This window comes from Spermophilus citellus (assembly GCF_964194105.1).
Source record: "Spermophilus citellus genome assembly, chromosome: 6".
Lineage (NCBI taxonomy): Eukaryota > Metazoa > Chordata > Mammalia > Rodentia > Sciuridae > Spermophilus > Spermophilus citellus.
Genome location: NC_138187.1, coordinates 30922632 through 30943323, shown reverse-complemented (window position 1 = coordinate 30943323; position 20692 = coordinate 30922632). Strand labels below are relative to the sequence as shown.

At 42.6% G+C, this 20692-nt stretch overlaps 1 protein-coding gene and 1 pseudogene across 3 annotated transcripts in view; one reads left to right on the top strand and one right to left on the bottom strand.

The window, feature by feature from the left end:
- Positions 1–4335: 4335 nt before the first annotated feature.
- LOC308652218 (serine/threonine-protein kinase 24-like) lies at positions 4336–5972 on the top strand (annotated as a pseudogene). Its single transcript has one exon. The product of its transcript is annotated as a serine/threonine-protein kinase 24-like (transcript).
- Positions 5973–7453: 1481 nt separating this feature from the next.
- Positions 7454–20692, bottom strand: part of GJC3 (gap junction protein gamma 3) — a 38723-nt gene continuing 25484 nt past the window's right edge. Inside the window, exons 2-3 of one of the 2 annotated variants that reach the window (XM_081299890.1) lie at positions 15306–15344; positions 7454–8787 (exon numbers count right to left, since the gene is read on the bottom strand). In XM_081299890.1, coding sequence (XP_081156016.1) covers positions 7974–8786 — 813 coding nt within the window. In that variant the 5' untranslated portion in view covers position 8787; positions 15306–15344 and the 3' untranslated portion in view covers positions 7454–7973. The remainder of the gene's footprint in view (positions 8788–15305; positions 15345–20692) is intronic. The other variant, XM_081299891.1, reaches the window with a different exon arrangement.

Sequence of the window (20692 nt, the reverse complement as noted above, 5' to 3'; positions counted from 1 at the left end):
AAAAACTATGGGAACAAAAGACAGCCCCGCAACTTTCTAGAAGCGCAGTTTTATAGCCCAGAAAGTTACACAAAGGGGGGGTTTGAGAACTTACAGATAACAAAACTCTGAAGAGCATAACACAAAGGCTAGTTTATAATTTTGTTGGCCCCGACATCAGAATTTATGAAGGTCATTAGAGCCTCAGAGAGGGTTGTTATCTAGTTAGGGAAAGCCAGGCATGGGTGAGTTCAAGGCACGGGCAGGCATTCCAAGCAAGTTTAGAATTCTCAGTAATTTATAGTAAAGCCGAAATTAGCTTTTCATGCCTTTGTGGCAAGTGGCTCCCAATTTTAAGAGGGAATCAGGCTGGGTTTATCAGTATATGCTGTGACCCTTAAAGCAACACTAAAATAAAACCATTGTAAATAATAAATTAACAAGGAAATAAAGTGGAATGATTTTAAAATCTTGATTTATCAAAAAGAAGGTGGGAAAAGAAAGAAATACAACAAAATGCAAATAGCAAGATAATAGACACCAATCTCACTGTATTAATGATCACATTAAACATAAATGATCTGAGTTACCCTAAACCAAAGGCAGAGAGTTTGGTTATATCATCTTAAAAAGAAAGTCCCAACTATGATCATTTTATATGAAGACCCATATATGTTTAAAGTAAAAGAATTAAAATGATATAAGATGTCAATACTAAAGAAATCTAGAATGACTATATTATATCAACAGATTTCAGAGCAAAGTATAGTACCAGAGATAAAGTTCATTTCCTAGTGATAAAGGTGTCAATTTTTGTCATGTATTTCACCTTTAAATACATTACAAACTCCACAATATGCTGGTTTTGTTTTGTAAAATAGTCAATTACTTTCCTGTTGTGGTTCTCCAAAGAAACAGAACCAATAGGACGTCTGTGTATATACACATATGCATAAATGTGTGGGTGTGTGAGATTTATTATAAGTAATTAACTCACATGATTATGATAGCTGCCAATTCAAATCCGCCATGTGGGATGGCAGCCTCAAGACCCAGAAAAAGCTGATGTTCAAGTTCAAACGCCATCAGGCAGGAAGAGCCAAGATGGCTGATGAAGTTCAATGCTATAGAATTCCCTCCTGCTCCAGGGAAAGGTTATTTGTTTTCTATTCAGATTGTCAACTGATTGCATGAGGCCCACCCTCATTAGAAAGGGCAATTGGCTTTACTAAAGGCTACCAATTTAAATTTAATCTCATCCAAAAGCATCCTCACTGAAACAACTAGAATAATTTTTGGCCAAATATCTGTACACCCTGTGAATCAGAAATATAATACATACATCTATCATCAAAATTACTTTTTAGAGAGATTTAAATAACAGCAGATATATTCATTCATTACCATTTCTGGTGCTTTTATATTCCTTTGTGCAGAAAGAGATCTTCATCTGGTGTCATGTTCTTCTGCCTAAGGAACTTTCATTAACACTTCTTGAAGAGTTGACCTACTATAGATAAAATTTTTCAGCTTTCCTATACCTGAAAACTTCTTTATTTAACCTTTTTTTTTTTTTGAAAGGTTTTTCTGAAAGTTATAGAACTCTAGGTTAAAAGTGCTTTCTTTCAGTATTTTAAAGAATTTTCTCTCTTACATTGTTTCCAATAAGAAATGCAAGGTCATCTTTGTCTTTGTTCTGCTATAAAAATCAAGTCAAAATCAGAGACATAAATGTAAAAGTTAAAACTGTAAAACCCTTAGATGGTAGCACAGATGTGAATTTTCACAGCTTTGGATTAAATAATGTCTACTTAAATATGCAGCAAAAATCACAAAGAACAAAAGAAAAAAATGAATAAGTGGATTTCATCAAAATTTAAAACTTTATTTTTTGTGGTGCTGGGGATTGAGCCCAGGGCCTTGTGCATGCAAGGCAAGCACGCTACCAACTAAGCTATATCCCCAGCCCCCAAATTAAAACTTTTGTGCATTAATGAACACTATCAAGAAAGTAAAATACAACCCATAGAGTGGGAGAAAATGCTTGGAAATAATGTTTCTAATAAATATCTAATATCCATAATATGTAAAGAGCTCTTAGATTATAACAACAAAACCACAAATAATTCAAATTTAACATTTGCAAAGGATTTGAGCCAATATTTCTCTAAAGAAAATATACAAGTGGTCAATAGCAAGTGTAAAAATGTTTAACATCATTAGCCATTAGGGAAGTGCAAATCAAAACAATGAGATGACACTTTATATCCATTTGGATGGCTAGAATTTTGCTTTAAAACACAGACACATAAAAAAATGACAAGTGTTGGGGCAGGGATTGTGGCTCAGTGCTGGATCGCTCACCTAGCATGTGTGAGGCCCTGGGTTCAATCCTCAGTACCACATAAAAATAAAATAAAAATATTGTGTCCATCTACAACTAAAAAATAAAAATATTTTTAAAAATTACAAGTGTTGGTGAGAATGTGGCTAGGATGAGACCTTTACACAGGGCTGGTAGATATGTAAAAATAATGCAGCTGTTCTGGAAGTAAGTTTGACAGTTTCTCTAAAAGTCACACAGAGTCATCATATACCCCAGCAATTCTACTCCTAAGTATTTACTCAAGAGAATCAAAAGCATGTTTACCAAAAAAAAAAAGGTGATATGCAAACATTTATAGAAATAGCATTCATAATACCCCCCAAAATGGAAACAACAGAAATATTCAGATAAACAAAATATTTGGTATGGTAATAATGGAATAATCAACCATACAGAGAAATAAAGTGCTGAAACATGCTACAACATGAATGAACCCTGAAAACATATGCTGCCAGGCACAGTGGCACACACCTGTAATCCCAGCAGCTTGGGAGGCTGAGGCAGGAGGATCACGAATTTAAGGCCAGCCTCAGCAACTTAGGGAGGCCCTAATCAACTCAGTGAGACCCTGTCTCAAAGTAAAAAACAAAAGGGCTGGGGATGTGGCTTAATGGTAAAGTGTCCCTGGGTTCAATTCCCAGTACCAAAAGAAAGAAGAAGAAAAGAAAGAAAACATTGTGCTAAGTGAAAGAAGTCAAGATGCAAAAGACCACATTTTGCTTGATTTCATTTATATGAAAAGCCCAGGGTAGAAAAATCCACAGAAGCCATAGCTGAGTGGTTATTTACATTTAGAGGTTGGGGGATAAGCATCTTTCAATTGAAAAAATATTCTAAAATTGTGTTTATGAATATACAACTCTGTGTCTATACTGAAATCCATTTAATTGTATACTTTAAATGGATAAATTACATGGTTTGTGGATTGTATCTCAATAAAGCTATTTTTAAAGGAGTAGGATAAGGAAGAATAATGATGGCATTTGGGTTTTGTTCCTTGGTCCCCATGTCCGAGCTCTGGCTATAGCAGATAAAGGATTCTCATGAAACACTTTTGTAACAGGAAGAAAAGTTTTTTTCTAGTTGTTACCAGATGATCTATTGATCATCTGACATACTTGGGGATAACTTAAGAAACAGTAACTATATATAATGGGACTTTTATGGGTGAGAAGGAACTACAGAGAAAGAGAACTCTGCAAAAAGATGGTGGAGGGAAGCATTCTCCAACAGAAATAAGGAAAGAGTCAAGAAACCTGATACTTAGATTTAAAGGATCTACTGAATCGCCCTGTTTTGTAAACCTCCCTGGTTGGTAGTTCCCAATCCAGCAGTAAATCTCTATCACCTTCGCTCAGTGATATTGAGGGTTATGGTCCTGCATTTGAGTTGTTGCTGCCCTGGAAACTGTGATCCCATGCAGTGCACCAAGTGAAGAACAAGAATTGAGCAGAAATCAGGGCCATCTACTGTCTTTCCTATTCCTATACCCCTCCCTTCCCTTTGTTCACCTTTGTCTGATTTACTGAACTTCTCTTCTTCCCCTCCCCATTCCTTTATTGTGACTTAGCTTCCACATATCCACAAAAAATATTCAACCTTTGATTTGGGGGGATTGGCGTATTTCAGTTAGCATGATAGTCTCCAGATCCATCCATTTACTTGCAAATGTCAGAAAGTTGTTCTTCTTTAATGGCTGAGTAATATTCCATGATGTATATATACCAAAATTTCTTCATCTGTTATGAATTGTGCTGCTATAAACATTAATGTAGCTGTGTCACTTGTAGTATGCTGATTTTAAGTCTTTTGCCAGAAAGAATGGGGTCCTAATTAGAAAAATATATATTCCATGCTTGTATAATTTTATGAAAGTGGATTCTACTAGCATGTATAATTAAGAAGAATCCATTTAAAAATGAAGAAAATAGACTCCGGCTCCAGGCGGCCAGCGCGAGCCGACCCAGGCCTCCCTGCTGCAGCCGAGCATCGTGGCGGCGCAGCAGTAGCAACAGCAGCAGCTCGCGCTAGGCCCCGCGCCCCGCGCAGCCCCTCCCGGCTCCATGCACGCAGACACGGCCCGCCGTCCGCCGCTGAGACCCGGCCGGCCGGGACCCGCCGGGGCTGCGGTGGCCTCGGGCTCCCGCGCGGCCCGCGGGTCTGGTCGCCCCCGCGGATCACCAAGGTCCGGCTGTCCAGTGCCAGGAAGTGGCCGTCCTGAGCGCCATGGCCCACTCCCCGGTGCAGTCGGGCCTGCCGGCCATGCAGAACCTAAAAGCAGACCCAGAAAAGCTTTTTACAAAATTGGAGAAAATTGGAAAGGGCTGTTTTGGTGCGGTGTTCAAAGGCATTGACAATCGGACTCAGAAAGTGGTTGCCATAAAAATCATTGATCTGGAAGAAGCCGAAGATGAGATAGAGGACATTCAACAAGAAATCAGTGCTGAGTCAGTGTCAGTCCCTATATAACCAAATATTATGGATCCTACTTGAAGGATACTAAATTGTGGATAATAATGGAATACCTTGGCGGAGGCTCTGCCCTGGATCTATTAGAACCTGGCCCTTTAGATGAAACTCAGATTGCCACCATATTAAGAGAAATTCTGAAAGGACTTGATGATCTTCATTCAGAGAAGAAAATCCACAGAGACATCAAAGCCGCCAGTGTTCTGCTGTGGAGCATAGATAGGTGAAGCTGGCCGACTTCAGAGTGGCGGGCCAGCTGACAGATACCCAGATAAAGCGGAACACCTTCGTGGGCACCCCCTTCTGGATGGCGCCCGAGGTCATTAAACAGTCAGTCAGCTTACGACTGGAAGGCAGACATCTGGTCACTGGGTATAACAGCTATAGAACTGGCAAAAGGGGAGCCCCCCCATTCCGAGCTGCATCCCATGAAGGTTTTATTCCTGATTCCAAAGAACAACACCCCCGACACTGGAAGGGAACTACAGCAAACCCCTCAAGGAGTTCGTGGAGGCCTGTCTGAACAAGGAGCCGAGCTTTAGACCCACTGCTAAGGAGCTGCTGAAGCACAAATTCATAATGCGCAATGCAAAGAAGACATCCTACTGATGGAGCTCATCGACAGGTACAAGCGGTGGAAGGCCGAGCAGAGCCAGGACGATTCCAGCTCTGAGGACTCCGACTCGGAAACAGATGGCCAGGCATCTGGAGGTAGTGACTCCAGGGACTGGATCTTCACAATCCGAGAGAAAGATCCCAAGAATCTTGAGAACGGAGCTCTTCAGCCGTCGGATTTGGAGAGAAACAAGATGAAAGACATCCCCAAGAGGCCTTTCTCTCAGTGTTTATCAACAATTATTTCTCCTCTGCTTGCGGAGCTGAAGGAGAAGAGCCAAGCATGTGGAGGGAACCTGGGGTCCATAGAGGAGCTGCGAGGGGCCATCTACCTGGCAGAAGAGGCCTGCTCCAGGATCTGCGACACCATGGTGGCCCAGCTGGTGCAGTGGCTGCAGAGATATTCTCTAAGTGGTGGAGGAACTTTGTCCCACTGAAACCCTTTGGCCTCTGGGGTTTTGTTTTTCCTCCTTTCTTTTGCATCCTCCTTTTGAAAGGAGAACCTTTGCCGGCTCTGCTGGAGGCGCCACAGAGGGCCACCCCCAAGGCCCAGCCGTCCAGGGACACACTCAGCCCTCCCTGTGCCACAGCCTGATGAAGTCTCTTGCATGGGGTGGGGAGGGCCAGCTCCTTCAAGCAATTATTTTATTTTTTTATTGTTTTTAATTTTAACCATAGTGCACATATTCAAGGAAAATGTCTTTGAAAACAAAACCCCTGAAGTGTATATTTGGGATTGTGATAAGGCAACTAAAGACATGAAACCTCAGGTATCCTGCTTTATTTAAGTCGATAACTCCCCCCAGAGATGGAGAATCGCTGGTGGATCTGTGTACAGACTGTATATAGCGTCATTTTTACAGAAACCCCTTTGGCGTGCATAAGGAATCACTGTGTACAAATTGGCCAAGTGCTTCTGTAGATAAGGTCCGTGGAGTAAATATTTGACAGGCCATACTTGAGTCTATTGCCTTGCCTTTATTACATGTAAATTTTGAATCATGTGACCAGTGATTTGGGTTTTATTTTGTATTTGCAGGGTTTGCCATTAATAATAATTAACGCCAATCGATGGAACACTCCCATTTGTACCTCGACAGATGCAAATGTCCCTCTTGTTTGTCCTTCACCCCTTTTGGTACACTTAGAAATTGATTTCCTTTTTCATCGATGGTACTATTTCTTAGTGTTTTAAATCGAGACATATCTTGCCTCATGAAGCTTTAAATTATTATTCTGAGTTTCCCAGAGGAAGTGCTCTTGTCTAACCTTTGTTTGGAGTCCTGCACCAGGCCTACTGTCCTGCCCACACGATTTTCTGTTGCACCTCATAGCGGAATCTGCATATCATCATCTTTCCCATCTGGAAGTGTCTGGATGCTTACACCAATAAATTTTGTAACACACTTAAAAAATATAAAATAAATTTTAAAAATAAAATAAAAATGAAGAAAATAGAAGCTTGTTATGGCTCAGTGGTAGAGCACTTGCCTAGCATGTGTGAGGCACTGGGTTTGATCCTTAGCACCAGATAAAAACAAATTAAAAAATAAAGGTATTGTGTCCATCTACAACTAATATATATAATAGTATATAAATATATATATATTCACTAAAGAAAATTAAAAATAATTTTAAAAAACAAAAAAACTATAAAGAATACACACACACACACACACACACACACACACACGAAATCAGAGCCATCAATGGTCAGTGGTCAACGAGCCATAAACACCTGAATTCTCAGTAGTCTTCCCAAGTATGTGTCTGTGTGTTGAATAATCTTGATATTAAGGGAGTTTGGGTTATGTATATACTTGGAAGGCCAAAGTTTCTAACTATGACATATGCTGCAGGGCTGGGTGGCATTCACAGATGATAGGTCTTTGAAGCTAGGAAGGAGCACAGAATATGGAACAGAAAAAAAATAAGTGGAGTAACTGACACAGGAAAGAGCAGCAACAGGAATGCCAATAATAGTCATCAGTATTTATTGAGGATGGCAAGAGAAGTCTGTGGTTTAAGGAAGCTTTTTCTGGCTGATGTTTGAACCAAACCCCGGAAAATTGTGATGCTGACACCAGGTAATTGTGGGAAGAAGACAGAGTCAGGAATTCTTTAAAGTAATGTTTTCAATAGCCTGGGCCAATGTGGTCCTTTGATATCCTTCGAGAGCCTCTAACTTGTCATGGATGTGAATCCCCACTAACTGAATGCTTCAAAGAAGATCCAATCATAGGGTTTCCTTCAGGCAAGCCAAGTGCCTTTATAACTGTAGAGATCCAGCAGAAGCTGAGACATTTCCTAAGTAGGAAAATTGAAGGGCAGGCAGTAGAAGGGACTGGTACTCGCATCCTGGTCCATGGGCGCAATTGTCCAATTGATGGGGATGGGCACTGGGGGATAGGCTTGGGGGCAGTGGTCATAACTCATCTGCCTGAAAACTGGTTATCTACTTGGAACATATGGAAGTTGTACTTCCCAGAAGGGTGAAGGATTTGCCCCCAGGTAGACGGAGACATCAGGGACAGGAAGTGAGAGGGTCTTTAGGGTCCTTCTCACCTGCTTCTAGAAACTGCTCTTTTGTTTCCACCACTGGGAAGTTGCCAGTTGGTTCCTTGTATCTTGTAGTACTCTCTGAAGTTGAGGAGGAAGATTTGTGCTTCAGGATCATCCACCATCTCCCCAAACCCAGAAGCACCAGCTCCAAAAGAGTAACCAAGAGACAGAGGCCAGTGAACCCAAACATGGTCTTTAGGAAGATGGTCTTCTCAGAGGGGCGGGACAGATTACAGGTTACACTGCCAATGCAAGGCTCTTGGCGACATGAAATGGAGCTGGGAATGTTGAACCCATACAAAAGGTACTGTCCCCCCAGGGATGCCGCTTCAAGAACCAGCCGAGCACCCAGCTGTGCCACATAGACCCAGAGAAGCTTGAGGTTTCTAGCCGCAGAGACCCTTCTGCTGCTGTCCCCTTTGTGGGTCAGGATCTCTTCCTTCTTCATCACCTTTTCTGATTCTTCCCAGTGCTCAATCACATGATAAAGGGTGAAGCCCATATAGAGGACACTGGGCACAGCCAACAAGATGACTTGGAAGGCCCAGAAGCGCAGCGGAGAGAGTGGGTGGAAGGCATCGTAGCAGGCCACCTTGCAGCCTGGTTGCTGAGTGTGACACACAAATTCTCTCTGATCATCACCATAGATCCCAGGCCCACTGGCAGCCAGCAGCACAAGACGGACTCCCAGGAGAACAGGAAGCAGGAGGCGTCCCACAGGGGTGGAATGCTGGCTCTCCTCAGCCAACAGCTGCCTCAGGAACCTGCCACACATCCTGTAATGGAACAGAGGAGGATGATCAGTGAAGGTGTTGCTCATTGCCCTTTAGAGGGAGCTTGTCACTCTTGACCTTGTCACTGCTAACTAGAGGATCTGAAAAGCCTTTCTGATCCTCTCCAAAGTCTGGTCAATCAAATATAGCATTAGTCAGCTTTGCATACCTACAACACAGCACCTGAGGTAATTAACTCTATAAAGAGAAAGGGCTCATTTAGCTTACAGTTTTGGAGCTTCAAAGTGCAAACAGAATAGCACAGGTTTGTTGAAAGTCATCCATTGAATACCTCACTTCATGTATTGGGTGGAAATGGCAGAGACTACATGTTGGAGCAAAATGCTCACATATGCAATCCAAGGAGAGGGTGGGAATGGATGGGGTCCCACAACCCCTTTCATGAGCATCTCTTCAATGACCTAAAAAATTCCCATAGGCCCCACCTCTCAAAGCACCACCCAATACAGTCACCCAGAGAGCCAAGTCTTTATATATGGACTTTTGGGAGAATATTCATGCAAACTATAGCAAATATCAAGATTCTGCCCTTATTTAACTAACGGAATCATCCATGTAAGATAATGATACAGTAAAGAATGTGTGTAGGGGAGCTGGGGTTGTGGCTCAGCGGTAGAGCATTCGCCCAGCATGTGCGAGGCCCTGAGTTCATCCTCAGCACCACATAAAAATAAATAAAATAAAGGTATAGCATCCAACTACAACTAAAAAATAAATATTAAAAAAGGAAAGTGTTTAGGTGTGTATGTGTGTGTGTGTGCATCTGTCTCTCCCTCTCCCTCTCCTTTTCCCTCTTCCTCTCCCTCTCCCTCTCCATCTCCTTCTCTTGACAGTCAATAGTCAACGAGGCATAAACACCTGAATTCTCCGTAATCTTCCCAAGTATGTGTCTGTGTGTTGAATAATCTTGATATTAAGGGAGTTTGGGTTATGTGTATACAAGAATTGATCAGAAATCAGAGCCGTCTACTGTCTTTCCTATTTCTATACCCCTCCCTTCCCTTTGTTCACCTTTGTCTGATTTACTGAACTTCTCCCTCTCCCTCTCCCTCTCCTTCTCCATCTCCCTCTCCCTCTCCATCTTCCTCTCCCTCTCCCTCTCCCTTTCCCTCTCTCCCTCTCCTGATTCCCATTTCTGTATTCCTGGAATGGAGAACTGGCAGTTTGAGAATATCCATGTCCTTCTTTTCCTCCTTCCCTCTCTCCATTTCCCAAAGACTAATAGTAAGAAACCTGGGTGCACTTTTATTTCTCACTTTTGGGAGCTTTTCTACCAGGTCTGGTGCCACTAACAACATCATCTTAACCATATCAGTGCTGACACTGGGAGGGTACGTGCATTCTCTTGCCGTCTGCTTTTCTCTGGTGCTGTGCCCCTGGGTGCTCACAGGTGTACTGGAATGATCTCTACTCCCATCCTGGTAGCAAGACTAGAGGGGGACTATTTAAGGAGATTGATAGAGATGGGATTAAATAAACAGATTGAATTTCAAGGCTTAGTTTAGTCTGATGCTCTTTGAACCTTCCAAAATAGAAACAAGAGAATGATTTGAAGGTAACCCAGGAGAATCTGCCATGATTAAAGGCCACGGGGATTTGGGGCCAACACCAGAAATGAGAACACAGAAATTCAATTTTTTTTACTCTCCTTTGCCATTGGTCTTTGGGTATGTATCTCCCTCATGTTGATGGACAAGTTTCAGAAATGCATTAAGTTCCATGACCAAAATACCATCATGCTTCAAACCCAAGTTTGCCATATTGATCTCTGCCCTAACCAGTAGATTTTCTCAATGCCCAGAAGCTGTTTACAACAATTTCCATTTAACCCAAATCTTTACAAACCTGGTTCTTCTCACTGCCAGAAGACAATGTGCTATGATCTGAATAGTGGTATCCTCCCCAAATTCGTATGTTGGATCCCAGTACCAAATGTGACAGCAATCAGAAATGGAACCTTTAGGTCATAAAGGCTTTGTTCTTGTGGGATTAGTGCGTTTATAAAAGAAGCTTGAGAGAGCTTTTCTTTCCACCCTTCCATCATGGAGGACACAAAGAAGGCACCCTCTGTGAAGATCAGGCCCTCACCAGATGCTATATCTGCTAAGACCCTGACCTTCGACTTCCCAACCTCTAGAACTTGGAGAAGTACATTTCTGATGTTTATACATTATATAAAGCCATTTTGATATAGCAGCCTGAACAGACTAAGACATCATACAAACTTTCTATTCCACAGAGGAAATAGAAACTCTCAAGTGAAATTCCACAGTTACTACAGCTTACTACTAAGATAAATGACATCTTAGACAGAGATGGCCCTACACTTGCCCAATGTTATTCTCCCAAATCTATTTACTAGGTCTCTACTTTCCTGATTCTTTAAAGATTTGATCCCCAAATTATCTTCCCTGTAATTCAGATCTCTTACTTCCTGTTCCCTCTCTGGCTTTGAATATGCTTAGCTATCTCCCTTTAACTCTAATATCAATTACCTGGATTTCTAAGTTAACATGGCAGTAAATGAGACATATCTAATTTGTTTCATACCAGTTTCCAGATTATAATACCCAGTAATAATCACAAAACAACTTTAAATGAGCATGAGTATTATAAACTGTATATAAGGACAAAGCACATGCCAAAGCTTAGGCAGAAGGGATGGACTGAGATGCTCCCAAGGGATCATTCCAAGGGTCTTAGATTGACCAGATAAATATGTCTACCAGATGGGACACAAATGTGTTTTCAGCCACAGGGAGTCAGAGTTTGAATCTCTGCCTTCCTTCAGGCTCTATACTTCTACCTCCATCATAGACTATTAAACTTATGATGGCTATATTAGAAGTATATTGGGTTACTGAGATTTTTCTCTTAAAATGGGTAAGATTTTTAGAAGGCTTCATTTTTAATCTCTAAGAAGATATAAAGTTGGTCTCATAATTAAAGATGTAATATTAAAAATATTTCTTTCCAAAACTCCTCAAAAAATGAGAATAGAATCAGGTGAAGTGGCACACACCTGAAATCCCAGCATCTCGGGAGGCAGAGGCAAGAGGATTGCAAGTTTGAGGCCAGCCTCAGCAACTTAGGCCCTAAGCAACTTAGCAATACCCTGTCTTAAAATAAAAAATAAAAAGGGCTGGAAATGTAGCTCATAAAAAGGGCTGGGAATGTAGCTCAGTGGTAAAATGTTCCTGGATGCAATCCCTGGTTAAGAGAGAGAGAGAGAGAGAATAAATGGATTTTTTAAATGCATATACTCATGAGAAATAAATAAATGAGAAAAATTAATCAAAAATACTGCAAATAGAATAGGACAAGAATCATAGCGCAATTAAAACTTGAAGGCAATATACGATATTTGCAGGAAAATCAAATTGGGACACTGGAAAACAGACTTGGGAAACTCTTTTAGAATTGAGTAGAAGAAAATGAATAATGAATGTAACAAAAAGTAAGTAAATATAGGAACAATATCTTTTTTAATTCTGAAAATCAAGATAATAATAAAATCACTACAAGTCTAACCTAAAACTCTAAAATGCTCCAAAATCCAAAACATTTCGAGCACCATCATAATGTCACAAGAAGAAAATTTCATACCTGACTTTATCGGACACGTGCATCACAGACAAAAGGCAAGTGCTCTAAAAATATTATATAAAATTATCTTCAGGGCTGTGTGAGTATGTATAAAACAAATGAATTTTGTGTTTAGACTTGATTCTCAGGCTCATGATACTTCACTATGTCTATGCAAATATTCTAAAATGTTTTTTTTAATCCAGAATTCAAAACACTTCTGATCCCATGCATTTCAGATAAGGGATACTCAACTTGCAGCTGACTTACTGCAAGAGAAGCACTTAGTAAAGTACCTGAAAAAAAGTCATTCCTCCATAAATGTTTGACTGTTTTGTTTGAGTTGAACTTGAGCTCCACAGAAGACCAAAAGGAACATCTAGTTCCAAAGCTGGTGCTAGGTCACTCAACCTTGGCACTAGTTGGAACCCAATAATTCTATTTGCCTCTCTGCACAGTGGAAGATGTTTAGCAGCGTGCTTGGTGTCCACCCACTAAACACCAGCAGCATACTCTTTCCAACCAAAAAGGTCCCCAGACACCACTAAATGTCCTGGGGGCAATTTCATGCCCCTGGTTAAGAAGTGCTGTTACAGGGTAGCACTGGCCTATCATTTCTCCACTCTTGGCCTCTGTGAACAACTCTGTAAAGTAGTATGTCTGTAGACATTTCAAAGACCTTCTCAAAGAGCTTTTCTGGCCTTCCATTTGGGGGACCAGGATACTCAGTCCACCTTCCAGGTTGGATACAAATCTCCCCCCAATCAGTCCCTTTTGTGAGGATGCCCCCATCCCACCTCATAAGCTACAGGGTCCCTGGAGTTGAGGAGACAGCTCCAGGGATCTGAGATTATCTGCCCTGGCTCTCTTGGAGAGTTATCAGACTGAATAGTAACTCAGAAAATTCTCAAATTTTGGTCTCAGCCTCATCTTATTTCAAAATGCAAGCCCAATATATCAGGGATACCAGACCTGATTATAAGATGAATACTATTTTGGTGTCAACATACCTTATGTATAAACAGAGATATGATAAATTGTGGTATATATGTGTATTAAGAATTGTAATGCAGCTGGAGTTGTGGCTTAGTGGTAGAGCACTTGCCTAACGTATGTGAGGCACTGGGTTCAATTCTCAGCACGTATGTAAATGAATAAATCAATAAACATCTAAGGAATGAATCTTTAAAAAAAAAGAATTGTAATGCAAAAAGAAAAAAAAAGAGTACATGTATAATGGCATAATTTGGCGTGAACATACTTTATATACAGAGTTACAAAAAAATTGTGCTGTAAATGGGTAATAATGAGTGTAATGCATTCCACTATTGTCATGTATGTAAAAAATGAATAAATAAATGTTTAAAAGAAAGATGAATATTATGATGAAGAAGCAATGCTTGGGTAAAAAGTTAATTTCCCCCTCCTCCCCTCTGTCAACCTGTCTTCAGGGAACCTAGTCAACCCTGGGTCCCTCTCTATTGGATTGTAAATAACTGTCTCCAGGAGTCTGAGGATTCCCTCTTGAAATATAAACACTCCTGCTTTCCACGGGCCAGAAATTCAACAGGTGCCTGTGAAAAGAGTCCTTTATTCTTATACTTTGTAACTTTCTGAATTCTGTAGGAATGTAGCTACAATACTTAATTGCTAGTATAAAGTGTAGGTTTCTATGCCAATTAACTGCTGTTTAAACTAGAACCTCAGAGGCTTAGTTCTTGGAAATATAGCTCTTGGGGAGATGAAGTCAAGTCATCTTGAGTTACTGCTGCCCGTGGTAAAGGCCACTTGGTGATAACACAGGCATGTGTTTTACTGTCTTTCTTCTACACCTTTGAACTACTTATTATAAATTCCCTGTGCCTGGTCTTCCATCACACAGACCAAGAATTCAAACCCACTAAGTTGTAATGGTTAAGAAATGATGTCAAATTTCCTATAAAAGCTCCATGTAACTGCAGCTCAGGGCCCAGAACTTTAAAAGCACTCATCTAGATCCTCTGCATAAATAAATCCAAGTTCTGCAGCCCTCCCGTGTTTGGTCTCTTGCTGAGCATGATTTCCAAAACACCAGCACCCATTTAAATGCACTCCCAGCAGACCTGAAATGTAATAAGGGGCATGCCTAACAGGGTCCAAGGTCAGGAATTCAAGCACTTCCCACAGTCTGTATCTCTGATTTCCTTCCCCATGACCTCTCTCTTTCTTGTACCCACCCTAGGACCATGCCAGACAACCAAATATAGAGGAATCGTTTGCAAATAAGTTTGGGAATTGGCAGAATCTGAGCCCTGTCCAGATTTTAGTGAAGCATCACCTTGAGTTCAAGAGTTGGGAAAGCAAAGAAAGCCCAGACTTTGAGCAGATTTTCAAATAGCTAAAACAAATTCTTCAAATTCCATCATGATTTTGGAAATAATTTTTCTAAGCATCTTGTGTCCTTCCTTCCTTCCTTCCTTCCTTCCTTCCTTCCTTCCTTCCTTCCTTCCTTCCTTCCTTCCTTCCTTTCTTTTTTCTTTTGGTGGTGGTAGGGGGGATTCCACTGGTGGCAGAACCATCCCAGGGAGTTTAGGAGTAAGGGAGGGAATGTCCACCAACAAGGGAAGAACCTGTCAATGCTCACCCAGGCTCATTGCTCCCATCTCACAGCTTTCCGGAAAAACACACCAGATGCCTCTAGTCATCTATTCTATTCATATTCTAGTATGGCCATGAAGCATCAACACCAGCATCAGGAAGAATGCATCATTTCCTAGCACATATCCAACTTCTAGATCATATCTGGATCAATAATATCCCCTGGTGATTTGTGTGGTCAGAGCTAGAGAAACGTGTCTAGAGACCAGCAGCCTCCCGCCACCACTACTACTGGCAGGCCCTGTGCCAGCCTGGCAGCTCTTCACCCATGCACTCACCTGCACTCACTAGGCAGCTCTGAGCAGAAGCACCAGTCTCTGGGGAAAGAAGCAGAGAGAAGAATCCTCAGGCTGAAGCTCTGCAGGGTCCTGGCTCTCCCCTTGGCCCTGCCTCCTGGCACCACCCACTTCTCCCCCCTCCCCTTGTCATTCCTGGCATCTTCAATGCAAAGTGAAAGAATTGCAGCTGAAGGAGCAGGCACAGCCCTGCTGTTAAAGCATGAGCTCCCGAGAATGACTGTCTGTTGTTGAAGGCGAGGGGTGTGCTCTCTAAGAGAACAGAAACAGGGATTCTCAGACCCTGAAAGGGAAGCCTCCACATATTTCTGTGGTGGGGCCTTGCAGACAGCAAAAGAGAGCATTACCAAGGGTTTGAATATCTACTAAACCCCCTGCTCTCCTGCCCCAAGTATTGAAGCATAAGTTCACCCACAGAAGAGTGTGTGTGAGTGCATGTGTGTGTGTGTGTGTGTGTGTGTGTGTGTGTGTGTGTGTGTCTGTGTGTGGTTTGCTGCATTTCTTCCTCCTAGAATTCATGGTGACTTCCAGATGTCCTCTCCTCTTGACTGAGAGAAATAACACAGACTCCCCTCTTAGTATGATAGGCATCTGCTCCATGTTCCCCCCAGCAACCTAGAAAGCCCAGCCCTTCTCCACCATGTCCGAAGAGAATTGTGACATGGCCATTCCTGCCTCCATTGCTAGCCAGAATTCCCTCCATGGGAAGGGGCAAAGCTGGGCAAGCGGATGGCCAGTTAGGAAAGTAACTCTGGAGGCTGCCCAACGGGGAGTGAGGGACTGTTTCTAGGCTGCTTCTTTGTTGTTGGAAACAGACCCATCGAGAGGAACAGGCAGCACTCAGACAGAAGAACTCCAAACTTTATTTTATGCCAGCAGGCCCAGAGGAAAACAAACTCCAAATTCCGGGCTGTGATCCAGTTTCTCACAACATTTATAGGTTATTTGGCCTCATCTTGGACCCATCCTATCATTGAGGGTGGATTTTTCTTTTTAAAAAATTCCTAATCTACATGACTGAAGATGAAATGGCCCTTTTCACAGGCACCTGTTAAATCTCTAGCCTTGAAAGCCTCACACAGGGGTGTTTACATTTCAAAAGGTTGAAGTCAGAGACAGTTGCTTACAGCCCAAAAGGTAGGGACCCATGGTTAATTAGGTTTCCTGAAGAAAGCCTCTCAGAAGGAAAGGAGAACTGAGTTTAAAATTTTACTTTACAACCAGGTCTGGTTTTGCCATCTCATTCCTCAATTTGATGGCCTCTTAACCTTTTTAAGGGACATCATCTTTGTCCGTATCCTCTAGACTAAGCTGCTGGTAACTCTGGAGGACCATTTGGAAGTTCATGGCCTACAGGTGGGGGGAGACAAGTTGAGTCAGTGAAGCCAGATTTAAAGTTAGGTAGTCAGTGTAGTTAGGTAAATCGGGTCTAATACCGAGTGAAATCTAAAATGGAGGCCATGCTGGGAATGACTCAGGGAAAACACAGGACAATGGAATGTTAATGAAGTCCTGAAAAAAACCTAGGCCAAAGTCCACCTCAAAGAAGTGTTAATGAACAGCCCCCAACAAACTTAAAGATACCGCATCCCAAAGAAATGATAATGAAGTCCTTCCTGCCCAGATGACTTCTTTGGCCCACCTGTGTCCCAACCCCTCCCACCTACATTCCATCACCAAACCTATAAAAAGGGGAACACATTTGCCCGCCAACTGGATTCCACCTCTTGGGTCCCCTTCTTCCTCCGGGAGAAGTCTTTTCCTCTGTCCTCTAATAAACTTCTAATTTCTACTCTGACCTTGCCTCGGCGTGCTTCTTTGGTGTTATTCTTCAACATCGGGGAAGCAAGGACTCGTCACCGGTCAACAGCGGTAACATATATTGGAGGTCCCATTACCGAGATTCTACACCGAGGTAAGCACCTCTCTACGCACCCCATATCTGTTTGAGGTGCATCTTTCTCTTTCTTTCTGGAGGGTAAGGTGGGCACCCAACGGCTACTTAAACGCAATTAGTGCAGCCGCCACTCTACAAGACTCAGATGAGAGGTTTCCCGGCCTAGGCAGCTCTCAATCACCTGTTCAATACAGAGCAGGCATGTTGGGTTCTGCCGAAGCCACTTCCAACTTTTCTGTCTGGGCCCGGAGAGCAATTGGCGTGAGTACACAGTGTCCCGAATCCCGATCTGCCTCGGATGCATGGAGGTGGAGGAAAGAGTTTGGAACAACTGCGGAATTCCGGTCTGGGCTACCCTCAGACATTTCCAAAGGTTCCTTTCTCTTGAGCCCCCTCCCGACAACCCTCAGGGGTATCTAGGATGATCGGTAGATGAATGGCACTGAGGGAAAGCCCCAATCACATTTGTCTCCGTATGGGCCATGCAACACTCCCAACCCCACATCCAATCCCTCCTGGATGTTCCCCTTCCTTCGCAGGTCAGAAACGTTAGCAATTCGGGCTGTAGGACTGAGAAAAAGGCATGGGATAATTAGTAAGATCTGCCCAGGTTCCCTAAGGTGCATAGGTAACTTTCAATAGTCTGTTTTACCGCCCAATGTTTAAAATGTGCTGTGTTCCTTAAGCTGCTAAGAGAAGCGTTTTTAGAATCAACTCCTCCGGTAACCTGCTAGTCTACAGAGCAAAGGCAACAAAAAGTGCACGATTTTCTTTTTCAATGGGTTTTAGTGGCCGGGAGGATAAGCAGTAAGGCCCTTAAGTCTGAATCCTCCCCGGGTCTCTGGCACAGGGCAAACTGAGACCCTAACACTTTGCTAAAGGGGACCAGAAACCCCTTAGCAAAGCAAGATGAGAGACGAGTTTTCTGGACCGTTTAGGAGGCTCAAGCTTAGGGAGATCAACAGTTTTCTCCGGCGCGGGCGCCTGAGTTCTGTTTTTTTCTCTCTCCACTCAGATGGGAACCTCACTCTCTAATACGTCAGGTACGCCACTTACCTGCGTATTAAAAAATTGGGATAAATTTGACCCTCAAACGCTCAAGAAAAAGCGCCTCATTTTCTTCTGCCGCCAGGCCTGGCCTCAATACAAACTCCCTGACGGAGAAACCTGGCCGCCAGAGGGAAGTATCAATTTTAATACTATTTTACAACTTGATAAATTTTGCAAAAAGGAAGGGAAATGATGTGAGGTGCCATATGTTCAGGCTTTCTTTGCTCTAAGGGAAAATCCTAAATTATGCAAATTATGTCCACAATGTAAAGTAGACTTAGCCATGGTATCTGCCATGAAGAGAGAAAGTCTTGGGGACTCACCTACTGAGGAAAAAGAATCAGGAGAACCCACCAAATCCCCATCAGCTGTTGATGCGCAACAACAGCCTTCCTGTCCTCCATATCCTGGCCCCCCTGCATCTGCCCCAACAGACAAACCAAATGTATTACCTCTCCAGGAGATGCCAGGAGGAGAATTTGGGCCAATCAAAGTACATACCCCCTTCTCCCTTCAAGACTTAAGGCAGATAAAAGCTGATTTGGGGAGATTTTCAGAGGACCCAGATAGATATATTGAGGTATTTCGAAACCTATGCCAGGTATTTGACCTTGCCTGGAAAGATATTATGCTATTACTCAACCAGACCTTAACTTTCAATGAGAAAGAAGCAACTCTAAGAGCAGCTGAGAAATTTGGGGATGAACTACACCTTGCTCCTTCCCCAGCAGAACAGACTAAAAGCAAGCCTAATTACCCAACTGGAGCACAGTCAGTTCCCAGAAATGATCCTGAGTGGGACCCAAATGATGAGCAAGTTGCTTGGAAAATTAGCCATTTTCAAGTATTGATCCTTGAAGCCCTTAGGAGAATCAAGCAAAAGCCCATTAACTATTCTAAAATTTCAGAAATTATTCAGGGCCCCCAGGAAAGCCCTGCTGTTTTCATGGAGAAACTCAGAGAGGCAATGAGAAAACACACCACCGTGGATCCTGAATCCACAGAGGGCCAACTACTTTTAAAAGACAAATTTATCACCCAGTCAGCCCCAGACATCCGGAGGAAATTACAAAAATTGGCATATGGCCCTGATCAATCTTTAGATAACATCCTCCGAATTGCTACTTCGGTTTTCTATAATAGAGATATAGAGGAAAAAAAGGAGAAAGAACTTAGAGACAGAAAAAGAACTGAAACGCTGGTATTTGCTCTCAGAGGAGTAAGCTCCCAGGGTGCAGGAGGACGAAATGCTCCTCAATCCACGAAAGGGACTTGTTTCCAATGTGGAGAAGAAGGACATTTCAAACGGGATTGCCCAAAAGCCAAGCGACCGCCTCCACAGCCCTGCCCTAAATGTCAAGGCAATCACTGGAAGAGTGACTGTCCTCAGGGGCGTAAGTCCTTGAAGTCAGACCCCTCTACACAGGCCTGACGGGGCCCAAGCTCAACCTTGGCTCCCGTGACTCCTATCACCGCATGTGAGCCCCGGGTACGCTTCTTCGTAGGGAACCAAAAGGTCAACTTCCTTTTAGATACTGGCGCCAGTTATTCTGTACTCACCTCCTATCCTGGACCTCTTTCCTCTAATACTGTAACCATACAAGGGGTGTCTGGACGGCCTATTACCAGAAGGCTTACTCCCCCACTGAGTTGTGAATGGGACGGGGTGATGTTTTCTCATGCATTTCTGATAGTCCCAGAATGTCCTACCCCTTTATTGGGGAGAGACATACTTTCAAATCTTCAAGCATCAGTTACAATGAATTTAAGACCAAGAGGACCATTATGTCTGCCTTTATTAGAATGTGATATAAACCCTGAAGTGTGGGCTACTGAAGGCAAAATTGGAAGGGCGAAAAGTGCAGTTCCAATCAAAATAGTCTTAAAGGACCCTTCTGTCTTTCCACATCAGAGACAATATCCCCTACGCCCAGAGGCAAAAAAGGGTTTATTGAAGATCATTCAGAACCTCAAAAGACAGGAACTTTTAGTGCCCTGCAATAGCCCATGTAACACACCCATTTTAGGAATTCAAAAACCCAATGGGGAATGGAGACTAGTTCAGGACCTGAGAATAATTAATGAAGCAGTTGTTCCTCTCCACCCTATGGTTCCTAATCCATACACTCTGTTATCCGAGATTCCAGCAACTGCTGCCTGGTTCACAGTGTTAGATTTAAAAGATGCCTTTTTTTGTATACCCTTAGACTCCCAATCACAATATCTGTTTGCCTTTGAAGAGCCAGATAGTGGATCTCAACTAACTTGGACTGTATTACCCCAAGGGTTTAGAGACAGTCCCCATCTGTTTGGCCAAACCCTAGCTAAGGATTTAACAGAGTTTAGAGATAAGACATCTCTGACTGTCCTGCAATATGTAGATGATATACTTTTGTGTGCCTCCACTAAAAGGGAATGTCAA